At 39.7% G+C, this 27,593-nt stretch overlaps 1 protein-coding gene across 6 annotated transcripts; it reads right to left on the bottom strand.

Moving 5' to 3' along the window:
• Positions 1-4,322: 4,322 nt before the first annotated feature.
• LOC148354915 (bromodomain testis-specific protein-like) lies at positions 4,323-22,375 on the bottom strand. Of its 6 annotated transcripts, none has more exons than XM_088349418.1 (19): positions 22,064-22,375; positions 20,731-20,964; positions 20,521-20,658; positions 20,134-20,263; positions 19,415-19,530; positions 18,926-19,252; positions 15,947-16,075; positions 15,077-15,298; positions 14,780-14,946; positions 14,346-14,707; positions 13,911-14,051; positions 11,994-12,046; positions 11,815-11,926; positions 11,484-11,542; positions 11,125-11,167; positions 10,583-10,683; positions 10,336-10,511; positions 4,740-4,914; positions 4,323-4,641 (listed from the first exon to the last, which is right to left on the bottom strand). In XM_088349418.1, exons 2-19 carry the CDS (start codon positions 20,920-20,922, stop codon positions 4,576-4,578), a joined length of 2,709 nt encoding a protein of 902 aa, XP_088205544.1. In that variant the 5' UTR covers positions 20,923-20,964; positions 22,064-22,375; the 3' UTR covers positions 4,323-4,575. The 6 variants fall into 6 exon arrangements, with proteins under 6 accessions (XP_088205544.1, XP_088205540.1, XP_088205543.1 ...); XM_088349414.1 differs by having other exon boundaries at positions 20,731-20,967; XM_088349417.1 differs by having other exon boundaries at positions 20,731-20,993.
• Positions 22,376-27,593: the final 5,218 nt, after the last annotated feature.

A 27,593-nucleotide genomic window follows, 5' to 3' on the forward strand; every position in this document is an offset into this window, starting at 1 on the left:
TTGTTCTTTATTCCCCCCTTTTATGTTTTATTTTTCCAATTTTTTTATACCTTTATTCCTGATTTATTTTGTTTTCCCTGGCTTTTTTTTACCCGTTTAAATTTAGTTTTCTTCTTTTGATCCCTTTAAATTGTTACTTTTCCGCTTAATCCCCCTTTTTAATTCATTTGGTGCATATAGTCCATAATTGGTACAGACGCGGCTATACTTACGAACGAGATTCCATAGGTTTCGGACGATTGTAAGTTGAATTTGTTCGTAAGTTGCTTCAATGCTTTAATTTGTGTGGAATGTATGTTTAAGGCTTGTATAAGTAACCTGTGTTTTTTTGGTACTAAAAAAATAAACATTTCATAAAATAATACGATCTATAAAAGATAATAAAGTTAAGTGTAACTTCCTTTTGAAAGATGAGCTTCAAGAGGTCCTCTTCAGTGGTAAAAAGTGCCCGAATAAAAACCCGATCCACCACATCAAGCTTTCTTATTCCACTTTTATTTAAAATTAAATGCCTCGCCTCTTCTTTACACTTAACACCAACCATATTGAACGGATCAACGAGATATTAAACAATAAACATGTCAAAGTTCTTAGCACGCTGGAGATAGAATAGACAGTATAGAATGTTTACACACAAACTAAGAAGAAGAAGCTGGATTTCTTCGGGGTGGATGCTGGTTGACTTCTCAGAGCGCCACATGCCGGTAGCGGCAGAAAGAAGCACTACAGTAATGTCCTGTACTCAAAAGGTGCACACAATACAAAATCTAACTTACAGCAATGTCTAGATATTTTTCAACATCTCGAAAAAAATGATGGATCGACCGTTTTTCGTGGATCAAATGTTTGTAAGTACTGGAGCGTCTGTAATAAGTGTATTAAAGCAACAAAGACAAAATGAAGAGCCATTTAGTGAGCTGAGCTGAAAGAGCTGGTTCTCGAAAGTGAGACGTAATTCCAATCACTACAACAAAGTGATGCGTGTCCATTACGCACGGCACACACAGACACATTGCAATGCGACGTGTTTGGGCACATGCGCAATTCTGTAGCAAACTGGACAATGGGGGTGAGTCAGGTCAAGTCACATTTATTTATATAGCCCTTAATCACAAAAATGTCCCAAAGGACTGCACAGGATTACAATTACACGAATACCTGATCTTAAACCAACATGTGGGCAAGGAAAAATTCAAAACCTCAGCGTGAGGAAAAAAGAAACCTTGAAAAGGGGCCTCACAAGTGGTAATCCCCCTTCCAGGATGACCAGGGTGGAAAAGATTTAGCATTGGGTAACAGTACACAAACAATAGTAAACATCAATAAAAGAGAACACTAGGTAACATGTTGAAATTTGTCCGGAAAGTGCATGACAGCAAGGACACCCCCAGCCGGTAAACTAGTCCGGAAAGTTCATGACGGCAATGAAGCAGCTTCCCATCTCTCCCAGCTGGTCAATGCAGGCGTTGCATGCTTCAGGTCAGACGCTGGTCCGCTGACTCATCTCAAACAGTCCTTCTTCCCCGTATAACCACCAGCCATTGAGTCAGATAAAGACAGGACAATACAAAATATGAGGTGGGCATCAATCATTTGCTTTTGAATAGAAGTGTGTCTTGTCAAGTAATTTCAAGTCATTTTTTTGTATAGCCCTTAATCACAAAGAGTCTCAAAGGGCTGCACAGATTATTGCAAACCACCTTAAGTCTTAATTCTAGATTAAAAACTTCCATTGAGGTTGCAGATCTCATCTCCGGAGGCAGAGTATTCCATAGCACCGGGGCCCGGATGGAGAACGCTCTCGAACCTGCAGACTTCTAGGCTCTCGGAGTAACAAGTAGACCGGCATTTCCCGAGCGGAGGCTCCGTGCAGGAACATAGGGGAAATCAAATCAGAGAGATAAGAGGGTGCAAGTCCATGCAAACATTTGTATGTTAATAAGAGAACCTTAAGTGGACTGGGAGCCAGTGCACGTTGGCCAATACAGGAGTAATATGCTCAAACTTTTTGGTCTTAGTCAAGAGTCTCGCTGCCGCATTCTGAACCAGCTGCAAACTTTTGATGCCAGACATCGGGAGACCAGAAAGCAATACATTACAGTAATCAAGCCAAGAAGTAATAAACGCATTAATTAAAACCTCTGAATCTGATTCGGACCAGCATCGAACGAATCTTTGCAATATTATGGAGGTGGTAGAAAGCTATTCTAGTAATATTTTTCACGTGTGACTGAAACGACAGATTAGGATCAAATACAACACCTAGATTTCTGACCGAGTCACTATGGGTGATATTACATTTGTCTTTGAGCACCCCTGGTAATGCACCTGGGGGCTGCCAAATACTATCATTGTAGTTTATCACGCCAGTCAAGCAAATTACGAAATACGCAATTTCTATTGGGGGAAAAAAAAAAGTCATAAAAATGTTGATTGTGACTATTTATGATGCACTAGTGCCATTCGTAGACCCTTTTGGTGGCAGCCAAATATTTTTTGTGAGTGATAATAACATTGTCCAAGAACCACTTTTGGCTTAAAAATGGCATTTTAAAATCTGAAAATTGTCAATATCCATCTGCAATAAGAGTTAAGATTTGGAAGCTGTGACTATGCGAAATGGATGATGTGGAACTTTTTTCTGATTATGTCCATGTTTTAGAACAGTTCCGTTTCAAATAAGAGCAGTGCAATGTGACTAACCAGAATATATCTATATTTTTATTGTTACAAGCCCAAAAAATATTAGTAGGTGTAGTATATTCTCAGAAAACAAACAAGACCCAGAATTCATAACAGGCACATGTTGAAGGCTGTGCAATTGAGAAAATAGTTCATAAATACAGTATAGCAGTGTCTGTTGTCGACTGTACAAACTCAAAGAACTATAGTTTTTTTTAAAAAAAAGGTAGGATTTAGCAGTTCTAACATTGAATTGGATGACCACTGCATGACCAACTGCTTCACACTTTTACTCCGTGATTGCCTAACAACATTGCAGAATTTATTAAAATTTCTAGTTTTGGCTTCACAAACTGCAATTTTGATATCACCCCACAAGTTGTCAATTGACTTGAGATCTGGGAATTGGGCTGGCAAATACATAACATAATTTATAAGACTTGGCTTGTCTACTGGTGTGTTTGGGGTCATTTTCTTATTTAAACTATTGTTATTGCTATTTCAAGGGCATGTCCTCTTTACCATAAGGCAACATAACCTCTTCAAGTGTCTCGACATACACACACTGATCCATGATCCCTGGCATGCCATAAATGGGCCCAACCAGCACCAGAGTAGGAAAAACATGCCCAAACCATGATACTTGCACCACCATGCTTCAGTCTTCAATGTGTACCGAGCTTTGAATTCAGAGTTTAGGGGTCGTCTCACACACACTCTGTGGCACCTGGACCCAAAAAAGACAATATACTTTCATCAGTCCACAAAATGTTCCTTCATTCTTCTTTATGCCAGCTGGTGTCTTCTTTGGCAAATTGTAACCTCTTCTGCATGCTTTTTTTTTTTTTTTTTTTTTAAATAAACAGAGGGACTTAGCAAATTTATTTTCAAGAATACGACGCAATCAAAGCACTGACAGGTAACTGCGGAATGTGTTTGATTCGTCTTAGAGTCAATCATTGGCTGAGCCTTTGCCATTCTGGTTATTCTCTGGTCCATTTTAATAGTTGTCTTCCACGTGTCTCTGGTTTGTCTACACATTTAAGCCTTTGGAGATCATTTTAGCTTCACAGCAAACACGTTTTTGCACCTCTTTATAGGTACTCCCCCCCCAATCAACTTTTTAATCAAAAGAACAGCATCCTCAAATACATGTTCAAACTGTGCAGGCATAATCATCCTTAAATAGGTGTGATTCAAGAGGTGCCTGTTTTTGCTTTTCTTCTCCTCCAAAACTAAAGAACTTTGAGGTTTCCGCACGGCTATCTTTTTAGAATACACTACTTTAAAATATTTGCCAAATCACAAAGCCTTTGGAGCGTGCCTATTATGAATGCTGAGTCTTGTCTGTTTGACCATGTTTGTTGAACCATCCTCAGGCCAAAGGGATTGCTTTGTGAAAATACTTTAATTATTCTAATTAGTAAAAAAAACACAACAAAAAACAAAGCAACTAACAACACAAATAAGAATGTACTAGTTGTAACATTCAAGCTGTAACATACAGATGAGGCAAACGCCTGCATGACTAATAAAGTGCAGTGCATTGAAAAACAAGAGGAGAACACAGTGAATTAGAAAACAATGCCATTAATAGTCCCTGTAAACAAAATTGACAAAAGGGGATTTACATAAAGACGTATAGTTAACCACATCATTTTAATTCTCACCAGAATTTCTTTTTTTCCAACAACAAATTTATCACATTTTTTCAACAGATTTTTAAAGTCTTAACATTGAAACTCAAATGGCACAAAAATACACTTCCATAAATGTGTTTTTAAATATTAACAAAAATACCGAAAAACGTCCAGACATGGAAAGGGAAGCCCAAATACCAAAGGTGTAACAGTGCAGACTTCAGTTGTTTTCAAACGAGTCTCGTTATGCTTTTTAGTCCAGGTTGAGTTCAAAAGTGGTCATAATATCCTGCTGCATTGTCATGTCGATGCATGACATCTACCAAGGAACAAACAGAAATTCTATACTTAGGTTGTGTGTCATTTTATTGTTTATAAGACTTGAGGAGCCAAAATTAATCAGGATAACCAACTCACCGCCTCTCGCCTGCGACGCTCTTGCTCTTTCTTTCTGGCTAGCTCCCTATCTTGACACACGGGAGACTGGACACTTCCAAGGCCTGTCTCAGCAGATGTTCGCTGCTCAGTGCACCCACTGAATTGTGGTGCTGTCTCTGCCAGAAGAATGGAGCTCACCGCAGATGCATGGTGGCTTTAATGCGTTAAATCAACAAACATATAAAAATAGCTCACTGCATCTTATTTACAAGTCCTTCACAAAAACAATTCAATTTTGTGATTAGTTATTTTCTTTAACGTACTGATAATCATAAGGCTTTCATAGATTTTAGATACTCACAAATGGAGCTGTTCAAGCCTTTTATTGTTTTAAATAACGATTATTTTGGCCAAAACAGTAAGGAAAAAACAAAAACACCTATCTCAAATTAGCTTTTTTCATCCGACCAATTAAAAAAACACTTAAAAAAAAAGGAAAAAAAAGTAAACCATCAAATAATTATGTTCAGTTATGCACTCAATACTTGGTCAGAAATACTTTTGCAGGAATGACCGACTCAATGCGGTGTTATATAGGCCCAGGATGCTTCGATAACGGCCTTAAGCTCATCCGCAGTGTTGGGTCTGGTGACCCTCAACTTCCTCTTTACATCATCAACAGATTCTCAATGAGGTTCAGGTCAGGAGAGTTGGAAGGCCAATTGAGCACAGTAACACTGCGGTCAGTAAACGCTTTACTAGTTGTTTTGGAACTGTGAGCAAGCTGCATTGACCCTGCCCATGATAAAACCCTCGGGCAACTGATGTGAAGAAAATATATGGACTGAAAAGAAAGTTAGAGCTGTCGCAAATATTTTTTTCTTTCCATCTCCTTTTGTGACCATCATTGACTGAAATGTCGAGTAAATGTCAACGTGCACACAACGAAGCAGCCAACACCCGTGTTGTGCCTAATCAGTCTCCTCTTCACGTGAACGCAAAATGGAATTTTCCTATGCTTCTCATTACTGCACTTCCGAACGAGTGTCGCGATTGTAGTCTGTATGGTTTTAAGAAATATTGATTGGCGTGATTAAAACAAAAAAAAGTAATCGTCTTTATGATGAGTTTTTTTAAACACACGTCACTAACACTGGAGGCGATCTGATGTAGCTAAACGCTAAAATGTTCACGGCCATATGCGATTTTGGGTTTAGAGCTTAGGGGGTGCTAAGCAACCGGAGTGTCATATCACTCTCCCTTTCCACCGAAAACCACATAGAGACATCTTTTATTCTACCATTTTAATTCAATCATTTAAACAAGTGATAAAATGATTCATTATCGACCTCAGTGTTCTCAATTACAAGCAGTTTTATTACCAAGAAATATTCAGTATCATAGAAATCAGTATCAAATTATATATATATTTTATAAGTAATGGTTTATAGATAATCCATCAAAATGTGATGTGAATGTGGTCAATTGAAGAGAAAATACCTAATCATCAGAATACATTTTAACGCGCTGCTAGGAATCAAATAGACTGAATCATTCAAAGGGCCTGGATTGTTACAAATTTTTGTTCCCCCCTTTTGACTGTCCTATATTAATGAAGAGTTTTAAAAATGCTCTCACGTTTAGAGGGGTTTGGGTTGAATTTGGGGGTGCTTGAACCCCCCAAAAACGGGCTGCTTACGCCAATGTTCACGACCATAACTTGTCGTACACAAGTTGGCTTTTTATAAAGTACTATAATCGGCATGTGCTATTAAAGCCTCATTGTAATGCATGTTTATTGTACGTAGTTGTTCAGAACTGTGGGACCCTGGTTTTATTTGATTTCCTCAGTAACCCACCACACTTATAAGTCATGTGAAAGTGAAAGATTAGTCATGTTGGTCGTGTTAAAATTTTAACTTAATACCCGTAAACGTTTTTATTGTACTGATGTTTTTTTAAAATTTATAACAAATATTCTTTTTGCATTATTAATAGTTTCATATGTCCATTTTTAAGCTTTTATAGGAAATGGATATCTTGTAGGGCAGCACGGCGGCGCAGTGGTTAGCGCGTGTGCGGCACAGTTCTGAGGGGATGAGAATCTCCTGTGGGGAGTTTGCATGTTCTCCCCGTGCTTGCGTGGGTTTCCTCTGGGCACTCCAGTTTCCTCCCAAATTCCAAAATCATGCATGTTCGGTTAATTGGCCGGTCCAAATCGTCCCTAGGTGCAAATGAGCGAACGAATTGTCCGTCTCTGTGTGCCCTGGGTCTGGCTGGCAACCAGTTCAGGATGTCCCCTGCCCACTGCCCGAAGATAGCTGGGATGGGCTCCAGCACCCTCACGACACTACTGAGGACAAGAGGTGCAAATACTGGATGGATATCTGCTCCAAATATGGGTTATCGCCCTCCTCTTAATACAAATAAACTGTATCGGCCCTGAAAAACCCATATCGGTCGATCTTCACTGTGCTCTGTGGCTTTCTTCTACTCCAGACTCAGTCCACTGCTTCCTCAGGTCCCCCAAAGTCTGGAATCAGCCGTTCTCAATCATTTTCCTCAGGATCCGGTCACCACTTCTGGTTGTGCAGCGCTTTATACCACACATTCTTTCTTCCAGCAAACTTCCCACTGAGGGGCATGAGGGTGTCAATGGGGGGCCTTCTGAACAGCAGTCTTACCCATGATTGTGGTTTTGAGTAATGGAGCAGGCTGGGAGTTTTTAACAGCCTCAGGAATCATTTGAAGATGAGTAGAATTAACCCGTTCATTCAGATGATATGGTCAGTAGCTCATTCATAATATGCTAATAGTTTGAGATAGTAATTTTGGGTTTTAATGGGCTGTATGCCAAAATCATTTATATTAAAACAATAAAAGACCTGAAATTTTTCAGTTGGTGTGCAACGAATCTCAAATATATGAAAGTTTCAATTTTATCATTATACAGTGGAAAATAATGTACTTTTTCACTTTTTTTGAGAGGGACCTGCAGGTTTGTAATGCCTGAATAAGATGTATTTTCGGGTACAATTTTTGATATTATACTGCCCTCTCCTGTCAACTTTGCATATGACCATACCAAGAAAACGGGTAAGAGCTATGACATGTCGAACTGTTTGAAGAATCTGGACGGTTTTGGTCTGTTTTGAAGGTAACACTTTGTAGTTTTGTCCCAAAGTGAAAAACATCATTGCAGGTGCAAATAACATGTAGTAATCAAGTTAGAACAAACAGAAATAGGTTTTTTATCGCCTGCATTTTTTGGGTAAGCTGGAAAACAGGTGAGACAATAGCTTGAAGCCTTACCGGGTAACCTTGACAAATTTGATCACAATCTGAAAAACTAAGCGTTTCCAAAAGTGGCCATTTAGAGACTACCAGGTACACCACTAAATATTGTGAAACTGTATTTTACCGTGGCCAATTATTTATACATTTTGATGATTAACTTCTCTTTCCAGAAGTCAATCTAGGCTTATGTATACTTGTGTGTTATAATGAAGCGTAAAAATGAATCACTACTGGCGTTACGCACACTTACTTCAGGGTGTAAATTGAATACATCTTTATATCGAGCTATTCAGAATTTCATTCATAATCAATGTGTTAATCATCCTTTAAATCAGTCACCATTGGCTCAAGTTAAGCCACAGGTGTCAAACAGGCGGCCCGCGGGCCAGATCAGGCTCGCTAAGGGATTTAATCCGGCCCGCGAGACAACACTCAGAGAAGCGCAAGAGAAAAACAAGCTGCCGGTTGAAATGCAGTGGGACTTCGTGGTTCGACGTTTGCGGCTTCAGAGCTTCGCGGTCTGCAATGGTTAAATTTTTCTTTTATTTTTTTATTTTTTGGAAGGGGCGTCGCTACTTTGCAGATTTTCACTTTTTGCGGGAATCCCCCTTGGCAGACGACCCTAGCACGGCGCCCCGTTCTCGTTTTCCGGCGTGCGGTTTCGGTGCGGCTTCCGCTTCACCGCCCCCCCTAACCCCACAGGTCCCCCCAGATACCCCTTTCACCCGCAGCCGCCCGTCCGTCGGAGCCATCGAGGGCCGTGTAGCGCCATGTAGAGCCATCGGCTTGTCGCTGTGTCGTGCGTATCGCCGCCAAAAGTACCCGCGCTGCGGGTTAGGGGCTCGCTCGCGGAAGCGACCGAACGGCACCCGCGGTGTGGCGCAAGTATAAACCCTGAATTTGTCTCCGATCGTCCCGGGCGGACGTAAAATCGCCCAGCTTTACAACTCTTAGCGGTGGATCACTCGGCTCGTGCGTCGAAGAACGCAGCTAGCTGCGAGAACTTATGTGATTTGCAGCTGCGATTGGCTGGCAACCAGGTCAGGGTGTCCCCTACCCACTGCCCGGAGATGGCTGGGATGGGCTCCAGCCCCCCCGCGACCCTAATAAGGATAAGCGGTGCAGATAATGGGATGAGATGAGATTTTTTTTTTTTTTTTTTTTTTTTGAAGGTGCACCACTACTTCGCGGTTTTTCACTTATCGCGGGTGGTTTTGGTCCCCATTAACCGCGATAACAGAGGTCCCACTGTATGTCAACTTGATGTTGCCAAAGCCAGGTGCCTCTCACAAAGACACTGTACTTATTTCTCTCGCTCTCTCTTTTCCACCCCTTTTCTCCCACTCTGTCTCTTTCACTCTGTGCCTCTCTTTTTCTCTTCCTTTGTTGCTCTTTGTCTCTCTGTGTCTTTTAACCTCTTTTGCTCTAACTTCCTTTTTTTCCTTGTCTCTCTTTTCTCTTTCTTCATACCCTCAGCACTTTCTTTTCTCTCCTTCTATCTTTCTATTTCTCTTTGGATTTCTTTCTTCCTCTCTTTCTTTTCCCCCTCTCACGACTTTTTATCTTTTGTTTCTCACGCTCTTTCCCTCTCTTTTTCTTTCTTCGTCCCGCCCTCTCGTCTTTTCCCTCCCTCTTTCTCTCATTTCTTTATCTCTCCTTTTCTTTCTCTTTAATCTACTATTCCAGCCCACGACAGAATGCTTGTTCTATCGTGTGGCCCCCCGAGTTAAAATGAGTTTGACACCCCTGAGTTAAACGGAGGTAAAGGAGGCGTTCTTTTTTTAGGTACACAGGCCCATATAGGCTAATGTGGGCTGTGAACCGTAAAACAAAGCCTACAATTAGCCAAAAAGGATGGCAATCAAAATATCAGAGACAGATCATTTTACGAGTCTGTTCTGCAACCCTGTCCACCTACAAATCCGGACTCAAAACTCATCTCTTCAGACTTGCCTATTCTTGACCATATGCCTAACACACCGCCCCTTTTAACTATAATGTGTTTTATTGGCTATTTATTGATTGTTTTCCTCTTTGTTTATCGTTGTGTCTTACTCATATGTACAGCGACCTTGAGTGTACTGAAAGGCGCTTCGGAATACATTGTATTATTTGTAAATGGGAATTATGGGGCTAAACAGACAGCTAGCAACGAGGATAGTTATCTCAGAGTGTAAGCTTTCCAATGATGTGTGACATGACGTATTTCAAAGACTGGTATCATCGTACAGACAAGTATTTGCTTCTAAATACTACGAAGGCGGAACATTAGGGGTGAATTATAAGAGTGTTTACTACGGGCACAATTTTGCCATAAAAAAGAAAAAAAAAAGGCTACCCTTTTTCTGGAACATCCAACTGCTTTTTCTTCAGCGCTTTCTCACGCTCGTCTTTCTCCATGGCAGCCTTGCGGAACTGCTGGAAGCTCTCTCTGGAGGACTTGATGGTGGGTGCGATTGCGGCAGACTGCCTCGCCAGTCGGGCCCACGAGTCAGCGTTTTTCAGAACTATGTCCTATGATTAAAAAAAAGAATAATAATTAAGTAAAGATTTGACCCAGTTAATGTATGGGGCAGGAATTGTACATTTTTCAGAAGTTTTTCTTCCAGAGTTGATTTGGGAGAATTGGAGGACGATGAAACATCAGCTACCTGACCATTAGGAATTTCTTCATGAAATTTCAAACCTGGAAGAAAACATGGCACGTTTTGGTTTTGTTTATGCAAATTTCGATTAAGTTTTTTTTTTTTTTTTAAATTTCAAAATAGTGAATGGATGCACCCTTGACCAATTTGGGTAATCGTTCACCCCACAGTATCCAGAGTTTAAGCAGGAAGTTATTGTTATTTGTTTTAGTAAGCAATAAAACACATTGAATACCAAGATATAGCTAAGCCAATAATCGCTGGCTGATAAAACTGAGAACCACAAATATGCGTTCTCTGCATTGTCACTTTTGTTACTATGCACTACGATAATTCTGTTTGGTAGGGGCACCATTTCCTGTGGTGTGTCTTGGACAAGTACATGCTGGTGGCACCCATCCTTCTCCAGGCAAACAAATGTTAACACAAGCAAAAATTTTCATATCAATGGTTTAAGGAGTCGCCAGATTTCATGTCAATACCAGCAGGCAGCGGAGTTTTCCTCAGTGGTGACAGGAGGGGGGCCTGAAACAAGAACAATATTAAAAGCATCAGTGGCGATTGCAAAGTGCAAAAATAACAATGTTTTTAATGCATGTAAATGAAGTCTGTTAAAAAAATCCCATTCATTAAAATTCAAATGGAAAATCTGTCAAATTTTGCCTCTCTTTTGAGGGGATCTACTGACAATGAATGAAGCATTTATAGATACCAATTGGAATTAATTTCTAATGAAACACCTCTAAATTCTGAGTCAGTGTTGTGATCCATCTTAATGGGGAAAAAATAAAAAATGTATAGGTGCCATATTTGTTGTCCTTGCTTCGTCATTGACTTTTACCTTAAATCCAGATGTGATCCAGACCAGTATAGCTTCTGGGGGCATCGCGGTGGAAAAGTCTGTCAAATACATGTAAATTAATTTTGTATTTTACTTGGTGCAAAACCCCCTTGTTATCAAGCAAAAAACTAACAAAATGAAACACATTTCAAGGCACTGTAAAATAATGCTAAATGTACCCATTAAATCAAAGGTTTTATTAGTTTAATCCTTAAGTGTATGATTTTGGAACTCAACACTTCGAGAAGCCTGTTAAAATATCTTGATAATCACTACTAGTAACTAAAAACCTGCAAGTGAATGTAGAGGAATGGGCAGGTGCGCACATCACCTGGAAGGGGCGTCTTCATCCTGGCTTTGGGTACCCAATGACTTTTGGTCTTGGTTTGCTTAGGAGTATTAGAAGTGTGTGCATTACCGTGGGTCCGCTTGCTACGAGTAGCCTGCAGCACGACATGCAGGCAGTTGGCCGGTAGGTCAAAGCGTCAATATCCACAGAGAGACGTTTACCTTTATGGTGACATTTTTACATGGGCCTTTCATACTCTTCTGGAGTTTGGTCGCTGTGGAACAAAGGGAGTGCAATTTAGAATGAATACTGGCAAAGGGCTTCAGTTGTTGATATTAGAGGGTAATGTCATTGCAAAATTTTCTGATTTCCTACCATTTAGGCCAGTCTTTAACCAATACGCTTGTGAATATGACCTTTCTGAGATTCAGATTCAGATATACTTTATTGTCATTTTAGTACACGTGTATACAGAACGAAATGTCGATACATCTGACCCGCACAGTTTCCTTGAATGTACAGATATAAATAAAATGTTGTATTGAGTTGGAGTATTGAAGTACTAATAATATACTAAATAATTATGGCTATGTATAGTATTATACAATAGTGCAAAGAGTGCAAGAGTAGCAGCTAACCAGATGTGCAAAATGGCCAGGTAAACAAGTCACTGTACAGTAACAATAAAAAATATCCTTTTTTAAAATATTAACGTTTATTGTTTTTCTAGGAGTGCAACGTATAATCTTGTTGTAAGCAAAATACAATATTTTGTAACCAATGACAATAAAGAATATTCTACATTCCAGGTTAGTTGTTTTAAATACGGTTCGTACAACTTAAAAGTTTAAGACCAAGTCGACAAAAAAAAAAAAAAAAAAACATTGAAAGACACAAAACAAAAACGCAAACATTTCTTGGTGAAAAAACATTTGTCGGACAGCCACTTCTCTTGTCGTGTTGGTCGTCCAGGATAAGTCTGCAAAGATATGGACCCCCAGGAATTTGGATGACTGCACTCGCTACACACATTCTCATTAAAACTGACCTTTTCCCATTGTTCAAATTGAAAGTTTCTGTCCAAAGTTGCCATGTCTATTGTGGGTAGACGTAAGACATGCGACTGCTCTGAAAAGAGCCCAAGTGAAACCACATCACTGTCTTGAAAGCTCCGTTATTGTGGCCACACATGGTGCTACAAGATTACGTTGCTGAATTATTAAAAAAGACCATTGATAAATGATCCTAAATCTTTTGATTTCAAACTAATATAAATCTTATAAGTGTGTTCACATTTTTAACACCTTTGTAAATTGGAATTAAGGCCTTATTTTTAGAATAATGAATTCAATGCCCTTTAAGAATTTAAAGATCCGCGGGAAGACACCCTTTCTCTTTTGTCGTTAATGCTTATAGAAATCACCCACCCTTTAAGGCACAGGTGTCAAACAGGTGGCCCGTGGGACAGCTCAGGCCAGCTAAGGGATTGAATCCGGCCCGCGAGACAACACTCAGAGAAGCACAAGAGAAAAACAAGCTGCAGGTTGAAATAGGTCAACTTGATGTTGCCAAAGCCAGGTGCCTCGAACAAAGACACTGTACTATACAATGTAATTATTTCTTTCTCTCTCTCTCTCTTCCTTTCTTTTCCACCCCTTTTCTCCCACTCTCTGTCTATGTCTGTTTCACTCTCTGTGTCTCTTTTTCTCTTCCTTTGTTGCTCTTTGTCTTTTTCTGTGGCTTTTTAACTTCTTTTGCGCTAACTTCCTTTTTTCCTTTTCTCTTTCTCTCTTCCTACCCTTCGCGCTTTCTTTTCTCTTTTCTCTCCTTCTGTCTTTCTATTTCTCTTTGGATTGCTTTCTTCCTCTCACTTTCTTTTCACCCTCTCTAACGGCTTTTTATCTCTTGTTTCTCACGCTCTCTCCCTCTTTTTCTTTCTTTGTCCCGCCCTCTCTCCTTTTCCCTCCCTCTTTCTCTTATTTCTTCATCTCTTTTTCTTTCTCTTTAATCTACTAGTCCGGCCCCCGCGAAATGTTTGTTCTAACGTGTGGCTCACCGAGTAAAAATGAGTTTGACACCCCTGCTTTAAGGAAAGTAGATACCTGTGGGTCATCAGGGTGACAATAGAAAAAACTCACAACAAGACTTGTGACTGCTATCGGAAGATGGCGAGCTCCCGCTTCTACAGGAGGTGAATGACGAGCTGCTGCTCCCGCTCAGCGTTGATGGACAGATGAGGTCAGACGCAGCTCGGCTCACTGGAAAAGGTGTGTTCGGACCTTGCTCGGTGAACAGGACAAAGAAAAAGTTCCAGTAAGACATAAATCCAAATCTGTGTGATTCTTTTGTTTCATCAAATGTGCACAAATATGAAACAAAATCGCAAAATTCTGCCAAAAATTTTTTGTGATGATGAACATGAATTTACGCAACATTACTCTTGAAAAACGTATCTAAACTTTTTGGCACGTTTTATTTCAACTACTGCTCTGAACAATTAATTAATTGCCAATTAAACCAATTAATCTCAAGTATGTTATAGTTTAATGTGGAAAGATAGGAACTGATCTTACCTTCAGTCTTAATTTTCTTTACATTCAGCTGTTGTTTATCCATGCATCTTTTGGACGCCTTCCACTGGCTAGATTGTGATGCATCCACATGTTTCTCCACGTTCCCTCCATCAGAGTGCGCCTTCTTGCCACACTTCTGCCACCGATAAGCCCCCAGAAACCTCTGCAGGCGTCTCTGGGTTGGAGTATTTAATTTCTCCAAGTTGACCAGCGGCTCCTTGGAAGCTGACCTCTGCAATGAGATGTTGCAAGCCTTCATCATGCTCGCCACCTTGTGTGCAGGCAGAGCATCAAAGTCTAGCTTCAGCTGCTTTCTCTCTTGTTTGGTCAATGGAGACGTCTCGTCTAGGAAAACTGCAGTCCTATTTCCGTAAAGCCACAAAATAAAGAAATGAAAACAAAAAAAACACAAAAAGTGTACACAAAATGCAGACCTCTTAAGTCGTTTCTCCACAGTGCGTTTGTATTTAATAGACTTGTGCTTTAGTCTAGCGATGTCTTTTTCTCTGGTTCGTTTGTCTTCCTTCAACTTGTCCCTTTTCCTGACCTTCATCTGGGGGTCTTGCGTTAGTCTCTTGAGCTGGGCACTCACTGCTTTCAGCTGCATACGCCAAAATGTAGAAAAAGGAGTGACCGTATCAATAAGGGGCATATGTCTTGTTTAATATTTTTTAAGAGGTTGGTGTATAGAAGAACTGTTGAATACAAAACAAGAGGTCATAAAAACAGACCTGTTCCTCCAGGTTGGCCAGTTGCATGGCAACCCTCCTCTGACACTCGCTGTCAGCTGAACTCGAGCTTTCGCTGTCAGAGGAAGAGGAGCTCGAGGAAGGGCTGCTGCTTCCCACACAGTAGAGTTCAGACTCTTTGGGCTGATCGAGAAGACGAGGTTCAACCCCGCAAACTCGAACAGGCTTCTCTATAACCTTAGCATAACGTGCCTCAAAAACCTCCTGTATGAAGAATATATTGAATGGAGACGATACGTTTTTGTGAATCTTCTTACAAAGTATAACAAATACAACTAATGAGATGTTTACTTATTTTATGTTCACTGTGGCTACCAAAATTTTAATCATGCACCACTTAAGGGAGTGTTTTTCAACCTTTTTTGAACCAGGGCACGTTTTTTTTTACATTAGAAAAATTTTGCGGCACACCACTAACCAAAAATGTTATAAAATGACACTGAACAGCATGTTTAATTACAATATAATTTATAATACCCCCAGTTTTCACAGCACAGACACTTGACAACGACATAATATTTGCAAAAAATGATTCATAAATGTTTTATAAAATGTTAAATTTTAAAGTGACATTGGATAATTTCTCACGGCATACTAGTGTGCCGCGGCACAGTGGTTGAAAATCACTGACTTAAGGAACTGCATGCGTGTGATCCCTAGGATTAAACTTGCCTGGACCAAAGAAACAGCTCATGTTAAAAGATCAGAAGACACTTAAAATGCCTTTGATTAACCGTACAAAATAGAGATGATCTTGTGGGATTGTACGCTTTCCTCCTTTCAAATCAGTAGCACATTTTTTATTCATTTCTAAAATAAATAAATAAATAAATAAACAAACCGTCTACCTACCTGCAGCTTCCGTGCCATTTCAACAACCTCATGTGCAGGAGGATTATACTTGTAGCAGTTGGAGAACATCAGCCTGACGTCGGCTGCAAACTCATTGGCGGATGTGTACTCTCGCTGTTCCATCTTTTTCTGAAAAATAGTTTACACAGAAGCCCACTCATTTTTTAATCTTATTTTTTTTTTCTTATCTTAGTTTGAATTGTTGATGAATCCTAAGCAATAGTAACATTTCGGATACCCCTTTTGAAATATCAACAATTCATTGAGTGGAAACTGCAGCATATAGACCTTTTAATTTAATTTTGCTTAGAACCCAAACAAAGCGAGAAGCACTTGTTGAAACCATAATTTGAATCCTGAACTGTGTATTGAAATATAGGCACTTACTTGAAACATATCATTTATGTAAATCAAGTACGATACCCCTTTTTAAAATCCTTAAATGGTTATTAGTTCTCATGTTGTCTTAGAAAATATACAATTTTAAGAGTTGAAATGATTTCTCAAAACTAAATTTAGGAATTGATAAGCAAACACATTATGTAAACTATACACTGTTGATTCCAGACTATGCGAATCATTGCTAAAACCCTAACCCTTGATTCGATCTCACATCTCGACTGTAAATCGTTGCAGTTTAAAACCAAAATTTTTGTTAAAATGTGTTTCGAAGCCAAGTTTGAAACCGTAACATTTGTTTCAAAATTGAACTCTGTTTTGAACCTGACCAAATCTAGATGTGCTTGCTGAACCAGTTTTAAAAAAAAATAAAAAATCAGTATAAAATGTTTTGTTTTTCCAGCTCAAACTAAGCATTGCAAGTGACAAACATAGATGAATATATAATGCCATGATTGATAATTTATTGTCAACTATGAACACAATACCAACATAAAATTCACAATGTATTAATTTTATCCTCTTCAAAGTCAGATTCATCATCAGATGCAACAAAGAGTTGTTTCCCTTGTGCTTTTTTGAATCTCTCAGAACGATATTCCATTTCTTCCATTCTCTAACATTTGTCTCTGGTACCGTGAATAATAAGTGTGACAACGATAAAATCCACTGCGCATTACACACGTAAAAATACAGTACTGCCCGCTCAAACTATACTGATTTTATTTCAAAACGCACCACTTCAAATGCCCTATTCACTCTGGAAAACTATACAATATCCCCCTCAAAACATTTTCTCCTTGGATCTGTACAATTCAGGTAGGTCACCCTTTGTCACTTCAAAACGGTACATTTCTCCTATAGGTGAGAGATTTTCATGCCTGATAGTAGTTTAAAACACAATTTAGAAACATACAGTGCATCCGGAAAGTATTCACAGCGCTTCACTTTTTCCACCTTGTGTTATGTTACAGCCTCATTCCAAATTGTATTAATTTAATCTCTTATCTCAAAATTCTACACAAAATACTCCATTATGACAATGTGAAATTTTTTATTTTTTTACTTTTTTTGAATTTATTAAAAATAGAAAACTAAGAAATCACATTTACATAAGTATTCACAGCCTTTGCCATGAAGCTCAAAATTGAGCTCAGGTGCATCTTTTTCCACTGATCATCCTTGAGATCTTTCTACAGCTTAATTGGAGTCCACCTGCAATAAATTCAGTTGATTGGACATGATTTAGAAAGACACACACCTGTCTATATAAGGTCCCACAGTTGAGTGTGCGTGTCAGAGCACAAACACCAAGCATGAAGTCAAAAGAACTGTCTGTAGACCTGCGAGACAGGATTGTCTTGAGGCACAAATCTGGGGAAGGATACAGAAAAATGTCTGCTGCTTTGAAGGTCCCAATGAACACAGTGGCCTTTGTTATTCGTAAATGGAAGACATTTGGAACCACCAGGACTTTTCCTAGAGCTGGCTGGCCTTGTAAACTGAGCGATCGGGGAAGAAGGGCCTTAGTCAGGGAGGTGACCAAAAACCCGATGGTCACTCTGCCAGAGCTCCAGCGTTCCTCTGTGAAGAGAGGAGAGCATTCCAGAAGGACAACCATCTCTGCAGCAATCCACCAATCAGGCCTGTATGGTAGAGTGGCCAGACGAAAGCCACTCCTTAGTAAAAGGAACATGGATACCCGTCTGGAATTTGCCAAAAAGCACCTGAATGACTCAGACATGAGAAACAAAATTCTCTGGTCTGATGAGCCAAAGATTGAACTCTTTTGTGTGAATGCCAGGCGCCATGTTTGGAGGAAACCAAGCACCGCTCATCACCGGGCCAATACCATCCCTACAGTGAAGCATGGTGGTGGCAGCATCATGCTATGGGGATGTTTTTCAGCAGCAGGAACTGGCAGACTAGTCAGGATAGAAGGAAAAATGAATGCAGCAATATATAGAGATATCCTAGATGAAAACCTGCTCCAGAGCGCTCTTGACCTCAGGCTGGGGCGAAGGTTCATTTTTTCAGCAGGACAACGACCCAAAGCACACAGCCAAGATCTCAAAAGATTGGCTTCAGAACCACTCCGTGAATGTCCTGGAGTGGCCCAGCCAGAGTCCAAACTTGAATCCGATCTAACATCTCTGGAGATATCTGAAAATGGCTGTGCACAAACGTCTCCCATCCAACCTGATTGAGCTTGAGACTTATTGCAAAGAAGAATGGGCAAAACTGCCTAAAGATAGGTGTGCTAAACTTGTGGGATCATATTCAAAAAGACTTGAGGCTGTATTTGCTGCCAAAGGTGGATCAACAAAGTATTAAGCAAAGGCTGTGAATACTTATGTAAATGTGATTTCTTAGTTCTGTTTTTAATAAATTCAAAAAAAGTAAAAGAAAATCTTTTTCACATTGTCATAATGGAGTATTTTGTGTAGAATTTTGAGATAAGAGATTAATACAATTTGGAATGAGGCTGTAACATAAAAAAATGTGGAAAAAGTGAAGCGCTGTGAATACTTTCAAGACCTGAAAGCAGTCTTGAAACCTTTATTCAAAACCCTGACTTGCCTTGATGGTACCAAGATCCATGGGATGCTTGATTATTTCGTTGTAGTCGTGCAGCGCCAGGGCCACGGTGTCCACAGGCGTATAAAATGGCCAGGCGTAGGCGCAGTGCCTCTTTGAGAACATCTCCTTTAAGATGGCATCACAATGTCGCAGATGCTCAGGCAGTTTGGGCCGCGTGTCCAAGTGGGCCAGGTCTTTCTTTGGCTCCTTAATGGGCCGCCCGCTGCCTGTTCTAATAAATGGTAGGCACGATGCCGTAATCTTGCTGATGCTGCTTGTTATTGAAGTGGGGAAGGGTTCAGATTTTCTTTTTATATCTTTTGGGACCTGAATGGATATGAAGATATAACCTAAAATGATCAAAATGGCAATACAGTTAAGTGCATTCTTATCATAATATTTAAGAATTGAGCAGTAGACTGGTATTAATAGTGGAATGCAACAAAAGCCCCCCCCAAAAAGGTTGTATTCATGTGAACCAACACTTACGCTTTCATCCTTTGGAGTTCTCACAGGTGACTCCTGGTGAGGAGCATCTGAAGGGACCACAGTTACAGTCTGCTGAAGTAACAGTTGAGCCATAACTGGCCTAGATTTCATGGGACCTGATGCACGAAGTCAACATTTCTCCATTAACAATTATTACCAACACACACCAAAAGGTACTAAAGACATTTCATGTTTAAAATGTTGAATTATTCTCTACTTTCACATGGGTTTGCAATCTATCACCTGCAATTAGGCAGTGGTTACTGTCGTAAAAAGCCAGAAATCAAGGTGTGATTTTAACACATTAAATCCTTAATCCGGCAGAGATGGGAAGCTGTATCGTTGCTGTTATGGACTATGTTTCAACATTTACCTATTGTTCTCTTTTATTGATGTTCACTATGGTTGAGTAATGTTACCAAATGCAAACTCTTTTCTTCCCTGGTCATCCGGGAAGGGGGATTACCACTTGTGAGACCCTTTCAAGGTTTCTCTTTTCCTCACGCTGAGGTTTTGAGTTTTTCCTTGCCCGCATGATGGCTTAAGATCAGGCGATGATGGAATTGTAATCCTGTGCAAACCTCGACATATCATCCTGCCTAGTAACTAACCATCTTGTTGTATTAATTGGTTTATTTAAGAGTCAAAGTTCAACCCTGCTGTTGACTTAACATCTGTATGAAAAAGGAACAAAATACATTTTAGTTTACATGGAGTACCATTCTTTTCTTTATCTGGTTCTTTTGCAGAAAGTTGCAGCACTTCACATTCTTCTTTGGGAAGTTTAGTAATTTCAAGCAAAAAAAGCTTCTCCAGCGTCTGGGCCATGTAAACAATGTCATCTCCCGGCTGAGGACATGGATAAGAAGTAAATTATTAAGACCACAATTATTACATTCACGTCAGTATTCCAAACACATTTAAAAATAAAAGCTAATCTTCAACACATAAGGGTTCTGCAATATAACTTAATAAACGGAGGGTTCCAGCTTTAGGTATCACTAATTTGTAAACATATATATATACAAACGGTAACATTTTGAACCAGTGACTGTTTTTTTTCCCCCTGCAAGTAGGACTGCACTCTACTAGCAAGATTTTCTCACCTTGTTATACACATAACAGTTAGTAAACATCGTGTTAAAATCCTGTACGCATTCCATTGATTTCCAGTAATACTTATTTTGGAGTCGCTTCTTAATGGTGCCCATGTCCATGGGATTCTTGATAATTGTGTAATAATCCTGCAAATTGAACAGTGAGAGGAGGGAGAGTGAGGGGATGACAGGAGGTTGGTTAAAGTATTTTTCACTTACAGGTAGATGCAGCGCTACGGCATCTACCGGCTGACGGAAGGGCCATGAGAACTGGTGGTGCCACAGAGCTTGGAGCACCACCTTCTCGATGTACTGCAGCTGGTTGGTGGTGCGTCCCGGGCGTTTGGTGTTGTATACTTCGGGCGGAAGCGGGTTTACGCTTGGGTTGGGACGGACCTCCACGCAAGACATGGTGCCACCCAAAGGCCATCAAGGGGAGGGCTCGCACACGCCCTGCTGAGAAGAGGAGCTCAACACCATACCTGAGAAGTGTTTTTTTTTTCTACTCTGAATTAAAACACCTTATATATGATGTGTATACATTTGCCAATGAGAACTGATTGATCTATTCTATTATTTAAAATAGGCATCGGGTTACAAACTTCATTTTTTATTTAAAGATACACCTTGACTCAATAAAAACAAAAAATATGTAGATAACAAAGAACGAATATTGTGATGAATTGCCAAAGGACTGAATCAAACTTGTGGTGTCACTCATTCAGCTTCAACCATTAAAAAGACATTTTTTTTGCATATTGGGACGTTTATTTTACTGACACACCATTAAACCATGTTCCAAAGATATTCAATATTTCACAACAAATAAAGCTCGTTTAATAAAAATGTTTAGAAAATTTTAGGTGAAATGTACTGTTTTTATACATTCCCCTAGCTGCCATCTAGTCTTAAGTATCGTTTTTTGCCGCTTTTCTCAAAATGGTTCATGGATTACATTAACGCGGATTTATTGTGATAGATGAATATTCTTAAACATTCAATAATATATTTGGTTGTTTGTTAATAAGAAAATATACCAAAACCCTTTGTTGTATACCAATCCGTTGACATAGTTTACTTTTGATGTATGCCGTTGAGTGTCTTTGACACCTTGCATGATTTGAAAGATACATTTAAAGGAAAAAAAAGCTTTTAGAGATGCCATTCACATTATTGACCAGTTTAACTAGATCAATTAATAAAACACTTATAATTGCACGTTCACCCCGAAGTGCGCCGTGACGATAGCGGTAGCAACATTAGCACTTTTGCAAAGATTCCAAAACCTTAAGCGAGACTAATAACACGACAAACGCCAAGCTGTAGTCAATTTCGCATCTTTCTTATCGTTAAATACTTTAAATCAAATTAATTTGATATTTTTTTGGGGTGGCTAATTGTCATTGACGCAATGAACTACTCACCCGAAAATGACTAAACGAGATTTGGTGACTAGGGGTTTCGTTGATGTAGCCGTGATGCTGCATTCACGAACTTTGTTTTTGTATTTAATGGACATACACGGGTTAAATTTGGCGAGAGTTAAGCCTACCAAAACCAGTGTTTCTCTCACGCGTAACGGGACTCCATGCTTTCTCCTCTCAGTTGACCGCTAAGCTATGGACAGGTGCCCAAATTATAGCCTGCGGCTTCTCGCCCTACGACTAATTGATTGGTCCACGCGAGCTCCTCTTACGGGAACCGCCAAAAATTGGCATCGCGAACAATGGGGTAAAGTGTTCAAATTGAGCGGTTTTGGTACACTTGTAAAGTAGTTTTCGGGGGAAGATGCTCGCTACGCGTGAAGACACAAAGCGGGATGAATGTCTGACTTCCACGGCGGAACTCCACCAGGGAGCGAGTGGATAGTCTAACCGCCGCTGATCAGACTGAGATGGGGCGTATAGGTCACACCTTACCAGCCTGGGCGGGGCGATGTGTTTACGGTCCTCTCCAAGTGGGAAGAGTCACTACTCTGACACACCCCATGGACAATTAAACTACTTCTTCAAAATCACAAACGATTGCCGTTTATCAAAAAAGAAGGAAAATAATTATAACCATTTTAAAAATGCTGCCCTGGTCATTACAAATTAATGTCATCTAAACCAGTGTTTTTCAACCAGTGTGCCCTGATACTGTGTTGCGTGTGCCACAGGAAATCTTTGCATAGCTGTCAACCTCTGTCATTTGCTCTCTTAAATAATGATTGCAATTTCCCCTATTAAAGGGACAGTGTGTAATGTCTTACGTGTGGATTTATCAAGACATATGATCTATAGATTTTAAGTAAATTGCGTATAGAGACGCTCCCCAACATACGACCATTCAACTTACGTAAAATGGTAGATACAAACATTTTTTGGGGGATGTCGAAATATATCCAGACAATGCTGCAAGTAAGATTTTGTATCATGTGCACCTTTTTCCAAGTACAGGACATATTACTATAGTGCTTTTTTTTCGTTGCTACCGGCGTGTGGTGGCGCTGTGAGAGGTCACCCAGCATCCACCCAAAGAAGAAGTCTGCTTCCTCTTCCTAGTTCGTGTGTAAACATTCTATAATGTATCTCCAGCGTGCTAAGAACCTTGACATTTTTATTGTGTAATATCTCGTGCATCCATTTAATATGGTTGGTGTAAAGTGTAAAGAGGCGAACATTTTCTTTTGAAACGAATGTGGAATAAGAAAGTTTGATGCGGTTGAGAAAATGGTTGGATCGCTTTTTTTTGGCCACTCTCTAACACGGAGGAGGACCTCAGGAAGCTCATCTTCCAAAAGTAAGTTACACTTAACTTTATTTATCTTTTAAAGAGCATATTGTTTTATGAAATGTTTATCTTTTAGTACAAAACAATACAGGTTACTTATAAGTTATACAAGCCTTAAACATACTTATATCATACCTGTCAAACTCTACGGCTCCATGCCCTTACAAACTGTCGTATTTTCCCTTACAGAATACAAAATAATTCTAGACCATATTTTTTTAAACGTGTTTATTCATGTAGTTTAACGTTTTGTATTGTACATGTGTTTCGTGATATCATATATATTGTTAATTATTAATTGTGAGATACTGAGTTGCTCGACATGAATACGATTTATTATAAAAAAAGTCCAAAAATAAGTAGCTTGGACGTTCGCTGTAGAAGGAAAAAATACATGCAAATATAATTAAGTAGAATTTTCTTATTCAAATGATTAATTCATTTTCTGCATTAGATTATTGTTGGTAATATACTGATTAAAGGGGTAACCACAAACCTGTCTTTTTTCATTTATCCTTTTATACTTTTACTTTTTTCTTAACTTCTTTATACAACATATACATTCGTAATATAATGCATCAAAGCAAGTGAGCCGTTTGAGAGCCGGCTCTCTTTAATGAGTTGAGCCGAAAAATCCGGTTCTCTAAAAAGAGACGGACTTCCTATCACTACACAACTCCCACAGAATGATGCATGATGGGAAATCCCCAGGTGGCAGATGCATGCTCACAGTAGCATCAAACTGCTCACTTCGTTTGCAACAAAAAAAAAACACGATACAGAAATAGAGGCTACCGCGGCGAACTCGTTTGACTTGATTGATTTGCTGTTTCGTGATAGTCGGTGTATACCGGATGGTACCCATTATTGACAAATTTGCGTTTTTCCATGCAGATTTTCATGTACGTCGTACACGTCTCGTACAGGTTGACAGGTATGCTAGTGTGCCACAGGAAATCTTTGCATAGCTATACAAACCTTAAACATACTTACATAAACCTTAGACATACAAAATATAGCACTGAAGCAACTTACGAACAATTTCAACTTACAAACGATCGTCCGGATCTTGTCCGTAAGACGGGCAGCGTCTGTACAACCAACTTTCATTCAGTAAAAAAACATTGATTTGAATACTAGGTAAAATTGCCTGAATTATCAAAGCAGTGTTAATTTCTATTCCCCCCAAAATATATAAATAGGTAGATACATTTTCTTTCACATAGTGGAATCCCTACCTTAGGTTGCCGCAATGCTTGTCTGGCAACATTCTGGCACGCTATGCTCTGTGGCACTGTTTTTTATTCGCATTAGACGATAGAGTGTCATCTAGTGGTCAAATAATACACACTGGGGCTTCAATCGACAATAAGCCTTACAAACACAACACCTATTTACTCACAGTAGAACTTACCATGTAGGATTAAAAACAAATATCAATTGTGTAAAAAATATTATATTCACCAATTAAACAACAACAACAATTATTTCAACATCTTTCTTAGTTTTTTCCCCACTTGAAGTAAATTTATTGTTGCTCATTACACACAGCAGAAAATAGATTAGAGAAAAAATAGGCAAGACAATGTTAGTTTAACAAATAACAAGTATTACAAAGGGCAGCACGGCGGCGCCGTGGTTAGCGTGTGTGCAGCACAGTTCTGAGGTCATGAGGTCGAACCTTCCTGTGTGGAGTTTGCATGTTCTACCCGTGCTTGCATGGGTTTCCTCCAAGCACTCTGATTTTCTCCCACATTCCAAAAACATGCATGTCAGGTTGATTGGCCGGTCCAATTTGTCTGTCTCCGTGTGCCCTGCCAGACTGGCTGGCAACCAGTACAGGGTGTCCCCTGCCCATTGCCCGAAGATGGCTGGGATGGGCTCCTGCACCCCCACGACCCTACTGAGGATAAGCGGTGCAGATAATGGATGGATGGAAGTATTAAAAAAGTTTTTTCCCTCATACAAAAACTGTCGTTGGTGTACACAATTTGTTTTGATTAAAAAAAACCCGTCTAAAATAGGGGGAAACATACGTTGACAGGTATGTATTTGCAAAAAAAGTATGCCAACTAACAGTCTAATATTCATCCATATGAGAAAGTGGCAGCACATTACTATTTTTTTTCTTTTTATATATGATTTATCTACTCATGAGGTAGTACAGGGAAATATATTTTGCACCTTATTTTGTCCTGAGTCGTTCTTTAAAATTACAGTGCAAAAATAGTGAGATAAATTAAACAAACCCTGATCAACAGTGACCTCAAACTATTCAAAAACAGATAAATCAACTTTTAATTTAGGCAAGATAATCATTTACTTAAAAAAACAAATAAGATAAAAAGATGGCGCCTCCTTGAAACACAAACAAACTTTGTATCAGCCAACATTTACAAATACAGGATTTAAAGTTGATAAATACTGAATGCATTGGTATAACCTTTTGGGGTACTTTAACAAGTGCAATAAATAAAAATTAGCATAATGATAATTCAATGTAAAATGCATTTAAAGCGCTTTGGGAGGTCTTCATTGACTTGAAAAGCGCTATATAAATGCAGACCATTTACCATTTACCATTTACGAAAAAACAAAGCAGATAAAATATGTTACATTAAACGTTAAACTACTAATGGTTTGTTTTTCTGTGTTTTACCAATTCCAATTTAATCATTAAAACTAATAAGGATAACTTTCATTTCTGATTGAAAATCATCTCAGAATCAAATTCGCTTTCTGAGTTTCTCATGATAAATTGTCTTGTTTTATTATATTTGTCCGCTAGATAGCGCCACAGTAGTTCTGAAGTTTTGACACGTAGCTCTCATGAAATACTCTTTCGGGGGACAATTTAGTCAGCAATGGGTGCCATCATTTTTAAGATAGTCTGTGGTTGTTTTCATCCTAATAAATTATATAATTTGAATCACCCACCAGTGTTTTGAATGTGGCCCGATAAATCAAAAACTAAATACCTTTCCATTTAAAGTGTAAAAAGAGGTAACAAATTAGTTCCATCCATCCATCCATTATGTGCACCGTTTATCCTCAGTAGGGTCGCGGGGGTGGGAGCCCATCTCAGCTATCTTCAGGCAGTGGGCAGGGGACACCCTGTACTGGTTGCCAGCCAGTCGCAGGGCACACAGGGACAGACAACTTACTCGCTCATTTACACCTAGGGAGAATTTGGACATCTTAATTACCCTGACATGGATGTTTATGGAATGTGGGGGGAAACCGGGGTGCCCGGAGGAAACCCACGCTAGCATGGGGCGAACATACAAACTCCACACAGCAAAACTGGTTGCTAGATTTGATCCCATGACCTCAGAACTGTAACCACTCAGCCGGCGTGCAATTAGGTCTAATGTCTCCTTTTTCAAAGTGCACATATTTGTAACGCTATGCAGGCCGGTCAAGAACACCCTTACCTAAAAAAGAAGGAAAGCCTCTAATAGTCGTGTTAATTTATTATAATTTTCTAAACATTCTAATATGTTTTTTGACATAGCCCATTACATTTGAAAACATTGGGATCGGGTGAAAAAAACTTACCTTGGGGCTTTTTGAGTTAAAACAATGAGCTGGGTCTGGGAGTTTCAGGGTTCTGTGCAGTATTTTAGCTATCCTAGGACTGCGCTCTTCTGGACTGAGATTTCAGATGTTGTTCCTGGGATCTGTTGGAGCCGCGCTTCGAGTTTGGGGGTTACTGCCCCGAGTGCACCCAAAACAGTGGGAACCACGCTGGCCTTGACCTTCCATGTCTGTTCCAGCTGCTCTTTCAACCCTTGGTACTTCTCTAGTTTCTCGTGTTCTTTCTTCCTGATGCAGGCACCAACTGGAATCGACACATCTATTATCACAACCCTCTTCTGCTCTTTGTCCATCTCTACTATGTCCAGTTTGTTAGTCAGGAGCTGCTTGTCAGTCTGGAACCTGAAATCCCACAGAATCCTGGCCCTGTTGAACTCAGTGACATTCTTTGGTATGGCTCACTGGGATTTGGGTACTTATATGCAATACTGGTTGCAGATGTTCCTGTATACTATCCCTGCTACTTGGTTGTACCTCTCCATGTACGCTGATCCATTTAGCATATAACACTCTGGGAAGATGTGTTAGACTGTTTCAGGGGTGTTTTGCACAGTCTGCATCTTGGGTCTTGGCTCTTGTGCTCATAGCCTCCTCTGTGCTACTATGATAGGGGCTTCTGTGCCGCCTGCCAGTCCTGCATTTTCCAACGACCGGTAGAATTTATTGATGAAGGCCACATCCTCTTTTTGACGATAGTACAATCTGAGTAGGGG

This window comes from Urocampus carinirostris, chromosome 12 (genome assembly GCF_059441175.1).
Source record: "Urocampus carinirostris isolate Australia breed hairy pipefish chromosome 12, RoL_Ucar_1.0, whole genome shotgun sequence".
Lineage (NCBI taxonomy): Eukaryota > Metazoa > Chordata > Actinopteri > Syngnathiformes > Syngnathidae > Urocampus > Urocampus carinirostris.

Coding starts and splice junctions, on each gene's coding strand:
- LOC148354915 (XM_088349418.1), bottom strand. CDS start 20,922: ATGTCTTGCGTGGAGGTCCGTCCCAACCCAAGCGTAAACCCGCTTCCG. Junction 20,659..20,730: donor CCGTAGCGCTGCATCTACCT/GTAAGTGAAAAA, acceptor TTCAATTTGCAG/GATTATTACACAATTATCAA. Junction 11,543..11,814: donor GATGAAGACGCCCCTTCCAG/GTGATGTGCGCA, acceptor TGTATTTGACAG/ACTTTTCCACCGCGATGCCC.